Source organism: Nothobranchius furzeri, chromosome 1 (genome assembly GCF_043380555.1).
Source record: "Nothobranchius furzeri strain GRZ-AD chromosome 1, NfurGRZ-RIMD1, whole genome shotgun sequence".
Taxonomy (NCBI): domain Eukaryota; kingdom Metazoa; phylum Chordata; class Actinopteri; order Cyprinodontiformes; family Nothobranchiidae; genus Nothobranchius; species Nothobranchius furzeri.
In genome coordinates, this window is record NC_091741.1 from 91,385,514 (window position 1) to 91,400,662 (window position 15,149).

General features: G+C 41.7%; 1 protein-coding gene across 2 annotated transcripts; it reads right to left on the reverse strand.

Moving 5' to 3' along the window:
* Positions 1 to 1,150: 1,150 nt before the first annotated feature.
* LOC107376917 (uncharacterized) lies at positions 1,151 to 12,664 on the reverse strand. 2 transcript variants are annotated; one of them, XM_070551404.1, is made up of 5 exons: positions 12,198 to 12,664; positions 3,650 to 3,750; positions 3,498 to 3,573; positions 1,976 to 2,094; positions 1,151 to 1,900 (listed from the first exon to the last, which is right to left on the reverse strand). In XM_070551404.1, exons 1-5 carry the CDS (start codon positions 12,490 to 12,492, stop codon positions 1,277 to 1,279), a joined length of 1,215 nt encoding a protein of 404 aa, XP_070407505.1. In that variant the 5' UTR covers positions 12,493 to 12,664; the 3' UTR covers positions 1,151 to 1,276. The 2 variants fall into 2 exon arrangements, with proteins under 2 accessions (XP_070407505.1, XP_015801732.3); XM_015946246.3 differs by having other exon boundaries at positions 1,151 to 2,094.
* Positions 12,665 to 15,149: the final 2,485 nt, after the last annotated feature.

The following is a 15,149-nucleotide window of genomic DNA, read 5'->3' on the forward strand; positions in this document are numbered from 1 at the left end:
GAAGTACACAGGAAAAAGCTACAGCAGCGGAGATAGGTAGTTTATAAAAACAAAACAAAAAATACACGTTAACCCTAGCAAATTTAAATATTTGGGTTACCATCCTCCTTAATTATACTTTTTACACTTAAGCTTCCTAGATGGAAAAGTCCTAATAATTAAAACAAAAATTACAATAAAAAGACAGTTATCACAAGTTAAAAAATTCTCATAATTCCAATTAACGGCAACATTTTCTACCCTAACAGATTACACATTACTTATAAACACCTTAAAGGTTTTAGCCTTGAAGATGTTGAAGGCTCTGCAGGAAAAATTTAATGCTCAACAAAACATATTCACAACAAAATAATTAAAACGCATGGTATTACATTTTTTACAAAGTAAAAATGATGAGTTCATTTTGAAGAGGAAAGATGGGTTAATTACTGACATCTGGTTGAGCATTTGGGAAACTTTCAGCACTACTAAAATGAAAAACATTTTTTTTTTGGCACCAGGAGTAAAAAAAACAAAAGAGCATCCCAGCTGCTGAATAACTTTTTTCAACCAAATACCGGAAGACTCAAGTAAGGGTTATCCTTTCATTGACAAATAACCAGTTTGTCTGAGTTTCATTTAGCAAATTATTTTTTTGTTTTAAGAAATTTTACTAAATCATCTATTGCAAACAAAAACAGCTCACCGACAAGTCTCTTCACCTGCAGTGTTTCTCTAGTCCTATGGAACACAGAAAAATATTTTTAATGATCATTTCTGATTATAATCAATCTCTGAGTTTTTCATGCAGGCTGAACATGAAAATAGTCTCCTACACCAGCTCCTGATAGAAAACTCTAGGATTAGAAAAGTCTGACAGATCTACGTCACACTCACTAATATTCATGGACCCACCCATCTTGACTCACGACGGGGAAGGCTGTTGTTGGGTTAGCTAGTGGAAGCTAACTGTTTGCATTAGCCCCCCCCCCCCCCCCCTATGATTTACAAGGCATCGACTTCTACTAGATACACATTGATTTAATGAGCGATCCACAGATTTACTCTCTCACCTGGATCTACCGGTTAACTAGAAGATATTAGTTATTTGAAACCCACACACACATTTGAATGAAGCATTGGTATTTGTGCTTTTCAATGAAGATCCCTCTTAAGCAGAAAAGAGAACTACAACTTTTTATTTTTAGGATGCACTCTTTTTGCCGCTTTCACCTGAAAATATTTAGGAAAATGTAAAAAAGCTCGTTCTATATAAAAGTCATCCACCAGCTCTGAATCAGAGCGCTGTATTAGCATTGTGTGTGGTCATGTGACGGCGCAGGTTGCTGGGGTTGTTGAAGCTGGCCGAACACTGGTTGCACTGGTACGGCTTCTCTCCAGAATGAGTCCTCAGGTGGATCTTCAGGCTGCCGTTCTGCGTGAAGCGTTTCCCACACTGAGCACAAGCGTACGGCTTCTCTCCGGTGTGAATGCGCATGTGGATGCTCAGAGTGGTTTTATTGACGAAGGACTTGCCACATAAGGAACAAGCGATGGGATGTTCCCCAGTGTGGCTGGCACGATGCACAATAAGGTCTTCACGGTTGTGGAAGCGCTCACCACAGAAGCTGCAGTCCTGAGATTTGACCATGGAAGGGAAGGCCGTCTGCTGCTGGGAGAACTGGCTGATGTGACTGGGATGGCCTCCGTGACCGTTTGATCCAGCTGCAGCTAAGCTTAACGTAGGATTTATCATCGCCGAAGCCATTTGAGTGGGGTGATTTCTTTCAAGTTGGCTGCTTCTCACAACTTCCACGCTGTTCTCCCGCATCCCTCTCATGGGCGCTCTGTCATTGGCACTGGTGGTGAAATTCAGATGGCTGTCAGAGGTGATGCTGTGTTCTGACAGGGAGCTTAAAGCCTGAAGTTCAGAGGCAGAGAAGAGCGTGACACCATCCTTCTGAAGAGCTCCAGTTCCTCCACTGTGAACACTCACAATTCTCAGCTCCTCATTATCATCCGTCAAGCAGGAGGAAGCGGATGCAGCTGCATCGAACGTCTGAGCCTCAGCAGCAGCACCGTCCGGCGCGCCGTCATCTCCAAAGTTATCTTGGCCTGAAAGGGACCAAAACCTATTTTAAAAAAAAAGCTATTTCATTTTAAACAACTTTATTCTTGGAGCTAAACAATATACTGACATCTAATAAATATAAATAACGAAGAAGATACGTATTCCTACCAGACATTTTCGGGCTTGTTTATATTCAAATTTATATTTGTCATTGGCACTAACTGCACTATTCTGAAGGAAGTGTTTGAACCTTACTTTATAGGGATGTGTATTGGTGAAATTATGGCGATATGATACTTTTCACGATACAATATATAATGATATATTGCGATACATTCAGTCAGACGATATTAACAATTTTTAAAATGATTTTATTATAGAAAAATTCAATAAACAGTCCAAACTGATACGTAACATGTTTAACATGAGGTATCTGAAGCATAATAGAGGGATTTACATTTCAATGGTGGAAACAAAACCCATTGCACACTGCTGCCAACTAGCGGTAAATTCTTCCAAAACTTAGATACACGGCTTTTAAATATCGATATAATAGCGCAGGAAAATATAACATGATATATTGCCATATCGATAATTTCTTTCATCCCTATTACTTTAGTTGTTTTGTCTGTACAATCCCAACATTAGAACAACAGAATCTCATAAAACAGTTTTTTTCCTGATGAAATAATAAAATATCAGATGAGTAAACCTGAGACATTTTTGCATTTCATGGAGATATTAGCTCATTTAGATTTAGATGATGGTGACATCTTTAAAACATATAAACACGAGGGGTGGATTTACACTTGCCAATATTTGCCAAATAAAAGTCTTCATGGGATTGGCAAAAAATGGTATTCTGGATTTACTTACATTTTACACTGTGTTCCCATTCTTCTAAAGCTACAATAGCAAAGTTGCAAAAGAAGCTAGCTTAAAATATTTTATGCCTCTCAACAACCTTCTGACATTGAGGCTAAAAGATTTTGTGGAGATAAAAAAAATTTAAAAGAAATTAATGAAGTTTTTCTCTCGCATTTGTATAAAAACCTTCGACAATAACACTTTTTAGTCCAAAGCCAATGATTAGACCATCCGGTTGTTGGTCTTGCCGAACCACCGCACTTACCTGGGTCCTACACACAGGTGTGAGGTTCTCTACTCAATAATATCAGGGAAGGAGAAACAGCCAGCTGCTATCACTCCAACTTCAGGACAGTCTGAAAAACCCCCCACCATTTGAAGTCACAGACAACAAAAGACGTTTGGACATAGATAAATGGTGACTGGTGTTTTGTGCTCTCTTGGGTGTCAGGAGGCTGTGGGCCAGGGATGGCAGCCGGCAGTTGGGGTAAGGGTTCTGTAACCATGTTTGCGTTTTAAAGCTAGCTTGTTTCGCAGCTTTAATTGCCATAAACAATGTGCACTGAAAACACTTACTCACCTACAACAGGCTCACATCCTCCTACGTCGTCTTCATCTTTGATCAGGATGACATCGGGAATTGCTACATCTGCACACTAATAAACCAGAGCAGACATGGACAATCAAACACATTTTCTAAATAAATGGTGTGTGTTTAACAGCCATATTTACCTGCACTTGAGAAACAGAAGAGGATGTCTTGTTGTCTGATTGGACACTGATGGAAGAAGCTCCTCCAGGAGCTTTTGCAGACACTGATGTCTTCATAAAACCTGCCAGAGGTAAGGAGAAATAATATGACTGTCAGATGGATAACTGGTATGAAAATAAAATACATAAGCAGCAGGTGTGTAGATTAAATTACAAATATCTTGTTTTTATTCTTAAAATCAAATCTGTAAAACAAATGCACAGTGAGAAAATATGAGTCTACGCTCAAACAATAGTGCAAAGTCAGCCTCTGGTGGCGAGTCCTGTAAGAGCAGGACTGACATCTATATAAATGTCAAGGACGGTGTGCCGAATCGTCTGGCTGCTGCTGGATCCTGTGAGGAGACATCCTGTTTGTCAACATGTCTCAGATCCAGGATGAAAACTCAGGCAATACCCGCTTTTGCTGTTTTTAGAGTGACTGCATACAACAACAACACCAAACAATAATACATTTTTTGAATGCCATGAAAAGTATAGTTTCTAAATTATATCAAAGCTCCCAATTATACAATTTCAAAATTAGAAATGTTATGATGTAATGTGTATATGCAGGTAACATCTAACCAAGACCTGCTCATTGATGTATATTACCTAAAGAAACATCATGTTTCTTAAATAATTATTTTTATAAGATTTTAAAATCCATTGGCTGAAGAGTGGATGTATCTTTCATTAAGATGAAAGAGAGAATGTGTATTCAGCCAAGCATTCAGAGCACATTAACCTATTGTTTCTGCGTTTATTTGTTGTCTGTCTCTTAGTTGTACAGCGTTTTTTAGTTGTTGTGAAAAGCGCTTTATAAAACGTATGTATTATTATTATTATTATTAATAATAATAATAATAATAATAATAATAATAATAATAATAATAAAAATTTAAACACCATTTGGGGCCTAAAGGCACCCAAGAATATTTAATTCCCTTCAGGTATTAATGAAGAATGTATACAACTATTTTCTGCTATTATGTGTTACTGCTTAAACTTATAAAATTTTAGTGAACTTTTAAATTTTCAAAAAAAAAAAAAAAATTAAATAAAATACAAAAAATAACCCCCAAAAACTTAAAACTGCACCAGGAACGAGAGTTTCAGATCAAAATTTTAAATTGTTTGAGTCAATAACTGAGCTAAAGATTAACGAAAGGTTATTGGTCAGTGTACTTTTTGGTATTTGAATTTTTGTTTTAGAAGCAAAAATGAAAAAATAAAATAAAATAAAATAAGTGAGACATTGTCAGATTTTTATTTTGATTAATTAATAAAATGAGGGAAAATAAAGATATTTTTAATTATATGGAAAAAATAGAAGTCACTAAATTAAAATAGCTCATGCTTTTGTGGATTTATTTGTGTTTTAAATAATGAAAATGTAACTGCTTAAAAACAATCAAACTGGTGGGGGTCTGGCGTGGTGGATCGCTTTGCTCTGTGTTAGCCGGGAATACCTGCTCACCATTAACCCAGTGGGAACCGGACCAGTCCTGGTGTCGGGGAATGGTTCTTCCCTCTGCACGGCAGTACCGGGACCAGAGTGGGTAGGGTGTGTATGGGGAGCGTGAGTGGGTGTATGATGTACATAGTTGTGTGTCTTCAGGTTGAACGTGTTTACGTGTGAGCATGAGGGTGGGAGTGTGTGACTATGTTTGTCTGTGATTGTGTCTATCAGGTGGGGTCTTGGACTCCTCCCCTCTCTGGGGACATTTTGTGGTGCTACACATCTTCGCCTACCCTGCCCCTGCCACGTCTCCTGCTAGTGGGTGGAACCTCAGTCTGCCTGCGTATTTGCAGCTTTCAGGACTGGAGCTGGAAGTTTTTGGCATCTGCCAGCTCTCTCCCGGTGGTTGCCTGGTGGGGTCCAGATCCCAGGGCTCTGTCGGTTCTCTGCCAGGTTAGGGCACCCTTGGGCCCAAGGCAGCTGACTTCCAAGCTCTGCCTGCCCTGGGGTGGGAGGCTGCAGATGGGCCTGGGGGCTCACCATCAGCATCTCCTCGGCCTCTGTCACGGCTGCTGGTTGGCTTCACCGGGGTGACCCTCTGCGCCACTCAGGAGGGGGGGTTGGGGCTTCTCCGGTGGCAGTCTCCCTGAGATCTCCATGCTCCAGGGGAGACCTTTGCATCTCTGAGGCTTGTAACTCCTCCATCATCCACAGGTCTTTGGGGCAGGTCTGTGGCCTCTCGTACTCATTATTGAGTAGTACTATAGAGAAACCTTACCTCAATTTTGGAATTCTCTCCCAGAATTTCTAAGGGCCACACAATCTGTGGAGCTTTTCAAAAAAGGCCTCAAGACCTTTTTGTTTAAACAGGCTTTCTAGTGCACAATGACTTATTGAGTGTTTTACTTTATTTTGTTGTTTTTACTTATTGTTTGTATCCACTGTAATGACTTTTTAGATGGGTTTTATCTATTTCTGGGGACTGTTTTTATTTTCCATGCTTGATAGTATCCTGAAATTTTAACTGTTTTTAACTAGCTGTGTACCTTATACCTGTCCCCTATACTCTGTAGCACTTTGAGATTACTTCTGTAATGTAAAGTGCATTATAAATAAAATGTATTATTATTATTAAGTGCAGGTACACACACAGGTGCTCACATGGTGCTCTCACAAGTACGGACTTGGGGCATTTTTGAGACATAAGCAGACATGAAAACGGGTCAAGGGTGAAAAAGTTGACACACCTGCCCTATGTATCCCTGCTCTGACACACCTGATTCTATAGCAAGTTGAAATTCTTGTTTTAACTCAAGAGTAGCAGTAGGGCAACATCATCCTCTGCTGCCTGAGCCCACCTCGCCAATGACACTGTCCCATGTGTGACCTAACGCATAGACTCCATCAACTCTGTTCATGGTTGTGTGTCCACATTTTTGTATTTCTATCACTTCATTAATCCATCTTTTGTATTTTTGTTGTTCTGTGTTTATGATCTGTGCATTGTCCCAGTCCATTATATGATTTTCACTTGTGCAGTGGTCTGTTACGGCTGATTTCTTTATTGTATTTTCTGTATTGTATACAAAAGAGAAATGCACAAGATAAACGGAGAAGGAAGTGATGCAACCAGCATCAGCAGTGCTCTGAGGATGGCCACAGTGTTAGCTGAAACTTGTCAGCTAAACCGGGAAAAACAAATCAATACTTTGTGTTTGGAAAAGAACCAAACAATAGAATTTGATGGAATGCAAAGAACAAACATACAAAAGACGTTCACAGGTAACAGGGTATTTATTTTGCATAGAAACATCACTTTGATAAGTGTGACAAGTTCCAAAGGAACATCTTATCTTTAATAGTGAGTTCATGTCTACATGTATGTTCTCTCTGTCAAACGTCAAAAATGACCGTGGATATTGGTTGTATTCACTCTTCTCTGGACTCTCACTGAGGTTAAGAAGCACACAGCAGCGATATGTTATGTCCATTCTCTCCAGGGCACGCTTTAGGCGGCGACAGACGTATAAGGTCTATCTGGACATTTGGAAATTCTCCATCAGTCATCAGTAAAAGTCAGAAAAACCCTTTTCCACCAGTCATTAGCTTTGTTCTGGACCCAAATGGACGGTGAGGAGTTGAGCAGCAACATCTAAAACACAAAGAGAACAAGAGTTAAAACAGGGTATCTGCTGGTTTAAGTGAGCCAAATTTAAGACTTTTTAAGACCTTTTTTAAGGCCACTTTGACCAAATTTAAGCTACAATTTCCAGCCATTGCCTGGAACCGGTGCTAACCACGTCGCAAACGTGGGAATAGCCATCCAGTTACCATTAAACTTGCACTTCCACATGGCGCGAGCTCCCACTAGCTTAACCAGCTAAAGTGCTCATCTAAAAATAGCCCCCGTTCACAACCAACGTGTACGGTTCCGCTTACGCTAACGTCATACACAAAAAAGCTGAACACTAACTAGAAATTCATGAAAATTGAAATAAAATAATCTTGTTTATTGTGTCTTTGGTCATTTAAGACCTTTGGAAACTGTATTTAAGGATTATTTGTCATTTTTAAGGATTTTTAAGACCTTAAATTTGGAAAAGCAAATTTAAGACTTTTTAAGGACCCGCGGATACCCTGTAAAATATAATCTGAAATATTCACTTAATGTAATCTGCTAAACAAGAATGCCATCTAAAATGTATAATCATACATTGTTTACACTATACGCGTGTTTAATTATTTAAACTTACGTCGTCTTGTTTATCTGCAGAGCTGTTTTCCTTCCTTCCTCCATAATGGAGCTTCGCTCCCGCTGGATTCTTCATCTTCCGACTTTCTCTGCGTGCTCCAGCAGCCTCGACGTGATACTTGTGATTTGATCACAAGTATCGCTGGATGGCTGGGAACTTTCTACGGCTGAATGAAGATAAGACTGAGATCTTCATCTGTGCCCCAGACACGATGGTTTCTAAAGTCAGAGACTCTCTTGGTCAGCTTGCTTCTCACACCAAACCCTCCGTCAGGAATCATGGACTCAGTGGTCTCCTTTAAAAATCTGCTGAAAACTCACCTGTTCAAGCTGGCTTTTGTGTGCCCGTCATCACCACCCTCTCCTTGTTCAGCTCTTTCTACCTATTCCACCTTTCCCAGGATCCACTGATTTTCATCTTTCCTATTCATTTTCTCTCTCCCTTTCCTTAAAATTTTTGATTACAATTCTTTAATTTTTATATTAGTTATCTCTTATTATTTTAACCCTTTTTTTTTAATACGTTTTTGAAGTTTTTTGTTGTTCTTGTGAAGCGCCTTGTGATTTTATCTTGAGAGGCGCAATATAAAAGACCGTTTTCTTTCTTTTCTTTTATTGCTCATCAAAAGATACCAACAACAAGAACGTGCTTCTTTTCTAACAGAGGGAAATGCTATTTTAGGTTTTGTGTGCATGTTGCGGTTGAAGGAAAGAAACAATGTATAAAAACGTACACCATCTGTAACTTACCGAATGAAAATACTCCAGAAGATGATGTTTGGTCGCCATACAGCAGCGATCCAAGTGGGCCAACAAGACTTTGTTATGCTAGATACTTGGTGTCTGTGGTTTTGCCTCTAAACGGTGAAAAGTTAGCTTGTTTTCCACCTTTATTCACCTGGCAATCATGAGTCACCCCACAACACAGCAACGATTTACTAGAGTAAATTATATAACCGATCAACTGAATAATGGATTAATTTAAGCCGTAAGAACGAGACTGAGCGCGCTGTTTACAGGACTCGCACCCCCCCAACAGGGTGGACGAGCCGGTGATGACATCACGATCACAAGCCCTATAACTAGTATATCATCTGTTCTGTCTAGGGTGACCCGAGTCATTTTTCATGTCTCGGGGCGAAGTCTGATATGAAGAGATCAAAAGCAGTTTTTCCAGTAATTAGACAGGTCCATGATAAAACGCAACGGAGGCTCTAACACAGACAAGGTGCTGCGGTTTCAGGTACCTACGTACATGCTGAACCCCTTGAAGCACAGTGAAGAAATAATGTGAGAATAAATGGAAGCTTTGATCACTCTAAAAAATTTGAGGCAAAAAGTAACTCTAAGAAACTATTATAACATTAGATCTGAATTTTTTTAGATTAGAATCTGTTGTTTATTCTCTCACCTAAACTTAGAAGAGATTTGTTGTCATGTAAAAAAGTTTTGTTTCTGAATTATGAAAAAAATAGCAAAAAGTATGGATAATTTTCCAGTGAGATGCAGATTTTTGTGGAAAATTAATTAAAAACAAACAAACAGATCTAAAAATTATTACTGGTCATTCTGTTGTGGAAAACATTCAATGAAAACTCAGAAAAGCTGCTTAAACCTGCATTTTTTATTATTATTGTGGGCCTATCTATATTATTAAAATGATCAGAGCCGCTACAGAAGGCCCAAAGAGCCTGAGGCCTAGTCCACATGTAGCTGTTTTTTTTTTTTTAAACGAATATCCGCCCCTCCAAAAACTTGCATCCACACCACCTCGTTTAAAAAAAAAACTCTGTCCACACGTACCCGGATAAATACGTTGTTAAGGACATGCCAGACCTGTAGGCGGCAGTACTTCCCCCGTTCTTAACCTCGTCCTTTGTCTGTGGTCTTCCGCAAGGAGCAGTAATTCCGCTTGCAAAAACAAACAAGCAAAAAGCGCTTGGACAATTGATAAAGCGAGAGCAGCTCTGAGGGCATCCATGCTGTCGGCTAATGTAAACACAGGTCGCACACGTGATGTCAGCATTTTTTTGTCGCGGAAAGTGACGTTGCGGACCTTAAAACTCCGGTTTTGTCTGTCCACACGCAGACACCCAAAACGGAGAAAACGCAGATCTTCACTTTGGCCGGAGTTTTTAAAAAGATCTGTTTTCGTGTGAAAAAACTCAGTTTTCGTGTGGATGACAGGCCAAAACGTAGAAAAATATCTACATTTTGGCAGATCCCCGGCTACGTGTGGACAGGGCCTGAGTTATGTTGTGGTAACTTGAGAGGAACTGTGAAATAGTAAAGCTTTTGCTTTATGCTTGTTCATGTTGAATTAAAATAAAATATATAAAAGAAATATATGACGTTAGGGCTAAAAGGCAGAATATATATTTTGTTTGTTTTTCTCATTACATTGGAACTTCACATTGTCCCACATTGAGTAGTCTCTGTCCCGCATTTGGCAAGTTGGGATCTGGTCACCCTAGTTCTGTTGTGTTGATCTTCTGAGCTTTGATTCACCACAGAACTCCTTTGTAAACTTAAAAACCTTTTTAAACATCAAATTAGGTGTGAAAAAAATAAAACTGATACTATGAGACAGGCGCACAGATAGGGTGAGGGACGGGGGGATCTGTCCCCCCCAGATTCAGATCGACCCCGATCCGTCCCCCCCCCCCCCCCCAACTAAGGCCAGAAAGAAAACAAAATCGGAGGTTAAGCGCTTGAAGCTCCTTTTTCCAATTACAATGAATGCAGCATGACGTAAACAAACACCGACTCCAGAGGCGCCAAAGTGGTTGCTGCTAGGATGCAGGATGAAGCGAAAAAGGCAACAATTACTGCGTATTTAAAAAAGACCAACAGTGTAAGTAGGCGGGACCGATCTGTCTGTTTATGCATGTTGGTTATAAGCGCCAAAGCCTCATTGCTGACTTTAACAAGTCTCATCTACAAATATGATCCCTCATGAAGTTACTACTTTACATCAAATGATAGTGGAGATGTGGAACCTTCAGGCTGAGCAAAGTTTGGGAGTTTTTAGAGTTTGAAAATTGCCTCCCGCCGAGAGGCTCCCAGTCGGGGAGAGGAGGAGATGTGCGCAACATGAAGAGCGCAAATATTAGATAAAACATATAATTGCCAGCAGGTCTGGTCTTTGTTGACTGATCACTTTGTCTGGTAATGAGTGACTCTGATTATGAAGCAGAATATAGACTCTGATGAAGAAATTCACTCATCCAGCCAGGACGATTGACGCTGCTGCAGCATCAGACAGCTGGTGCTGCACGAGAGGTGTGTGGAGTTTACAAGCTCCAAACATTGGGTCTGATGTTGGTTTAACCTTCTTAGGGACGTGATGGATGTAGAAACAATGGTAAAACACTGCAAACGTGACAGACGTAGCGACAATGTAAAAAAAATGCCGTAAAAAGAGGCAGATACCGATGCGTTATAAATGGAAGTCAAGTGTGCCACATAATCATAAAAAAAGTAAAATATAAAATTTTAAAAGAGATTTATATATTTTATATAAATTAAAACTTTCCAAATATAATGGAAATGTATAAATAACGTAAAAATACGAAGGAACATCTGTTGGTCAGGCTGAAAAGTTTGGGAACTACTGCTCTAAGTGATAAGTGAATATTGTTTTTAAATATATTTTATGTGCAGTTTTTTAGGGCTTTTATGTTTTCTGTAAAGATTGGTATGCTGAAAATCATTTAATGTTTTGCATAAAGCATGAGGTTTTGGTTAGTAATTGATTGGGAGAATAACAAATGACTGAATTAAATAGTGGGGCGCCTCTGTCAGTGCGCCCCAGGGCACCTGTGGCTACATCGTAGCTCATCACCATCAGTGTGTGAATGTGTGTGAATGGATGACTGATACACTGCAGTGTAAAGCACTTTGGAGTCCTTACTCTGAGAGGTGATATACAAGTGCCGCTCATTTATCATTTATAATGTTGATCAGGCAGAGCTTTGTTGCCAGCGTTCCACTGCATAATGGCTTCAAACACGTATATAATAGTGTTAGTTTTTACGTAAACCATTGGATGAAATTACACAAACTGGCTGAGCTCTAGTTAAGGCGCTTGTAATAGTTTGTGTATGTGTGTGTGAGCGCACGTGTGTGTATGTGTTTGGGGGAGGGTACATTGGAACTTTGTCCCCCCAGTTTAAAAATCCTATCTGCGCCCCTGCTATGAGATAATAAAAAGGGCTTAGCTGGGGGCATAAGTGAAATGCTGCTTGAGGGCCGTATAAAACCTAGTTTCTGCCCTGGAGGAGGTGGTAAAAAGCTCCTGGTAAAGTTAGCCTTACCTTGTGACCTCGGCCGTGGCTTTGGAACATTCCCCCTGAAGGAGGAGAAGCGGCTGGCCGGTCGGCTGGTTCTGGTCTGTAGCTTTAGTGAGAAGAGCTCGCTCCTCATTACCTTCATCCTCACCCTTAGGTTCTCGTTTTCCTTCAGACTCTGGCTCAGATGTAGCCGGAGAGAGTCCGAGCTCTCCGAGAACAGCTGAATAATCTCCGCCACCGCCGCTTTCACCAGCACGCTCATGATGGACAGAAGCTGCGACTCCATGTTCATGCTTCCCACCGGCATGTTTGTGGACATGTTCTCTGTAGGTGAAGCAGCCAACGATTGTGTTGGAAAACAGCGCAACAAGGTCTGCGCGTTAGCTCACAAAATGAGTACACACGGGACTTCCTGGTTTCCCGGTGGCGATCACCGTAATCCATATAAAGAAGGGACAAGTTATGATTCGAACCTGTTTTCAGTTAAAAACAAATCTGGAATATTTCTTCAGATATATTTGCCGGTAGGAATGACAACCTATTTTATTTTATTTTTTTGTGTGGCAATCTGAACTTCCGATTGTCCAGATAAGAGAACATTAAAGCAAACCCAAAAATGGACACGTTAATCAATCTGGTGTAGTTCCAGAGGTGGGAGCAGAGGGGAACCAAACTTATAGACATCATACCAGAATTCAAGAAGATTTCTTTATTTCAAAGTTGTGTGTGTGTGTGTGTGTGTGTGTGTGTGTGTGTGTGTGTGTGTGTGTGTGTGTGTGTGTGTGTGTGTGTGTGTGTGTGTGTGTGTGTGTGTGTGTGATGGTGGGGACACTAATGGTTTGAGTAATGATATAAGTGGCTTCTTAAAGATAATTAAGTTTAATGAATACAATGCATTTACATATAGTACATTAGTGTACCCAATTTGGACCATGCTCTAATTTTTGTGATTGTTGAATATTCTGACAGAATATCTACATAATGATATTTAAAGCTACATTCTTTGCTTTCAGGAATTATGTATGTTTTTTATAAATCCATAAAAGCGATAGTCTTACACTGTACTGTGATGTAATGTAAGAAATATGTAATTTGTTTTCTAAGCCTGCTCCTGTCCCATAGAGACCCATCACTGAGAGGTGATGTTTGTGTATCTATCATATGCACTGCATAGTGTACCTTGTCAACATTAAAGCGGCAGTGTGTAGTTTCTTGGCGCTAGGGGGCAGTGCGTGCATTTCAGGGTAGTTTTACACCATATCCCTGTGACTGTCGCTAGTTTAATACAACATTAGGGTAAATGTTGTTACCTGTAGAGCAGAAATGATGTAATATTGGTGTGACTCCTTAGACTTTGATGGTCCTTCAGTTAATTCCGTCAAGACAATGGAATGCCAATTGTAGTTTTCTGGCACTATAGTTTCGAGATTTGCTCGGGGGTCCTTCACCCGCCGATGACATCATCATACTATGGGAATACCGCCTGGCCAAATATATTGCATCTCTTTTTTGATTCTGTTCTTTCACATATGTTTTGGAAAGAGTTGAGCAGTTTTGTTATTAAATGTATGTTTCTTACTGCCTAAATGTTAGGGATGCACCGATACCGATACTGGTATCGGGCAGATACCGATACCATAGCCATGTACTCGTTAAAGTTAACCGATACCAAGGCAGTTGCCTGAAAGTGGCTTTATTGTGAATTGTCATTTCTGTTGTAGTTTTTGTATTGACCACTAGGAGGGGATGTTGAGCTAAAGAGTAACAGTGTGGGTTTAGGAGTGCTGCCTCAGAATAATAAAACCAGGTGGTGCTGTAGCTAGGTTATTGTCACACTCTGTCCTGTCCCCCCATTCTGTTCAGTCCTGTGTCCATGTTAACTGCTCCCACCTGCCGCTTGTCTCCCAATCAACCAAGGTCCCAGCTCCTCATGTATTTAAACCCTCTCAGTTCTGTGTCTTGTCGGTTGGTTGTTTCTAGGTCCTGCGTGCTCCGTGTCGGTAAAACCCTTAAGTTTCCTGTCTGCCTGCTTGCCTGCTTCTTTCCCTGCGTTTGGGTCCTCACTTCTGGCTCAACTCACCTGCGCACGTCATGACAGAATTAACCAACCTCCTGAAGGATTCAGCGGGGAAGTCCTGCCCTGGGACGGTCTGCTCCCAGGGCTCACTACCAGCTTCAGCTCCACACCCCCTCTTCCAGCGCCGCCTCGCCGCAGATGCCGCCATCGAATCTCGGCCTCTGCGATCCCCTCCACCCTCCTGGAGCCAGATGGGACGTTGGGCTGGGAGCCGCAGCTGGACCGCTCCTGCTTTGTCGGCACCAGACTGGCTATGTGCTCCCCTGGAGTTGGTCCCCGGCGCTGGGAGGGAACCCAGGCCCCGCTGTCACCTCCAGCCCAAGAACTGCGCCACGGGCGCGCTGCGGTCCCGGCTGACGTCACCTCCGGCTGCACGGCCTCCTCCCTCTCCAGGGGGGCCATGAGAGGGACCAAACCGGCGGTCCACCCGGCAGAGTTTGCCCTTCTCCTGGCTAAGCTGGTCAGGCTGAAAGATCTTATCAGCCTCCAGGAGTTCCAAATTGAGGAATTTACCACCCTGATTCTCTGGGCCACCTCACCAGCTCAGCCCAAGCTTTGGCTGTCCTCTGGGAGCAGCACCACCCCAGTCCAGTCAGCTGCTCCGCCTCCTGCCAATCCAGCGGCTCCACCTGCAACGGCTCCGCCTCCAATCCAGTCAGTTGCACCGCCACCAGTCCAGTCAGTGCCAGGTCCAGCACCTCCAGTCCAGTCAGCACCGGGTCCAGTGCCTCCAGTCCATTCAGCGGCACAACTTCCACGCCCATCAGCGGCATCGCCTCCGGTCCAGCCAGCATCACCACCTGCAGCAGCACTGCCACCGGTTCAGCCAGAGGCACCGCCTCTGGCCCAACCTGTCCAAGAGGTTCCTCCCCCAGCCCAGCCTGTCCAAGAGGTTCCAC

Bases quoted from the DNA above. Each gene is read 5' to 3' on its own strand.
- LOC107376917 (XM_015946246.3), bottom strand. From the start codon at position 12,492: ATGTCCACAAACATGCCGGTGGGAAGCATGAACATGGAGTCGCAGCTT. The intron at 3,751-12,197 runs GTAAGGCTAACT...TACCTCTGGCAG, and splicing joins GCCACGGCCGAGGTCACAAG to GTTTTATGAAGACATCAGTG. The intron at 2,095-3,497 runs GTGAGTAAGTGT...GGTCCCTTTCAG, and splicing joins AGGATGTGAGCCTGTTGTAG to GCCAAGATAACTTTGGAGAT.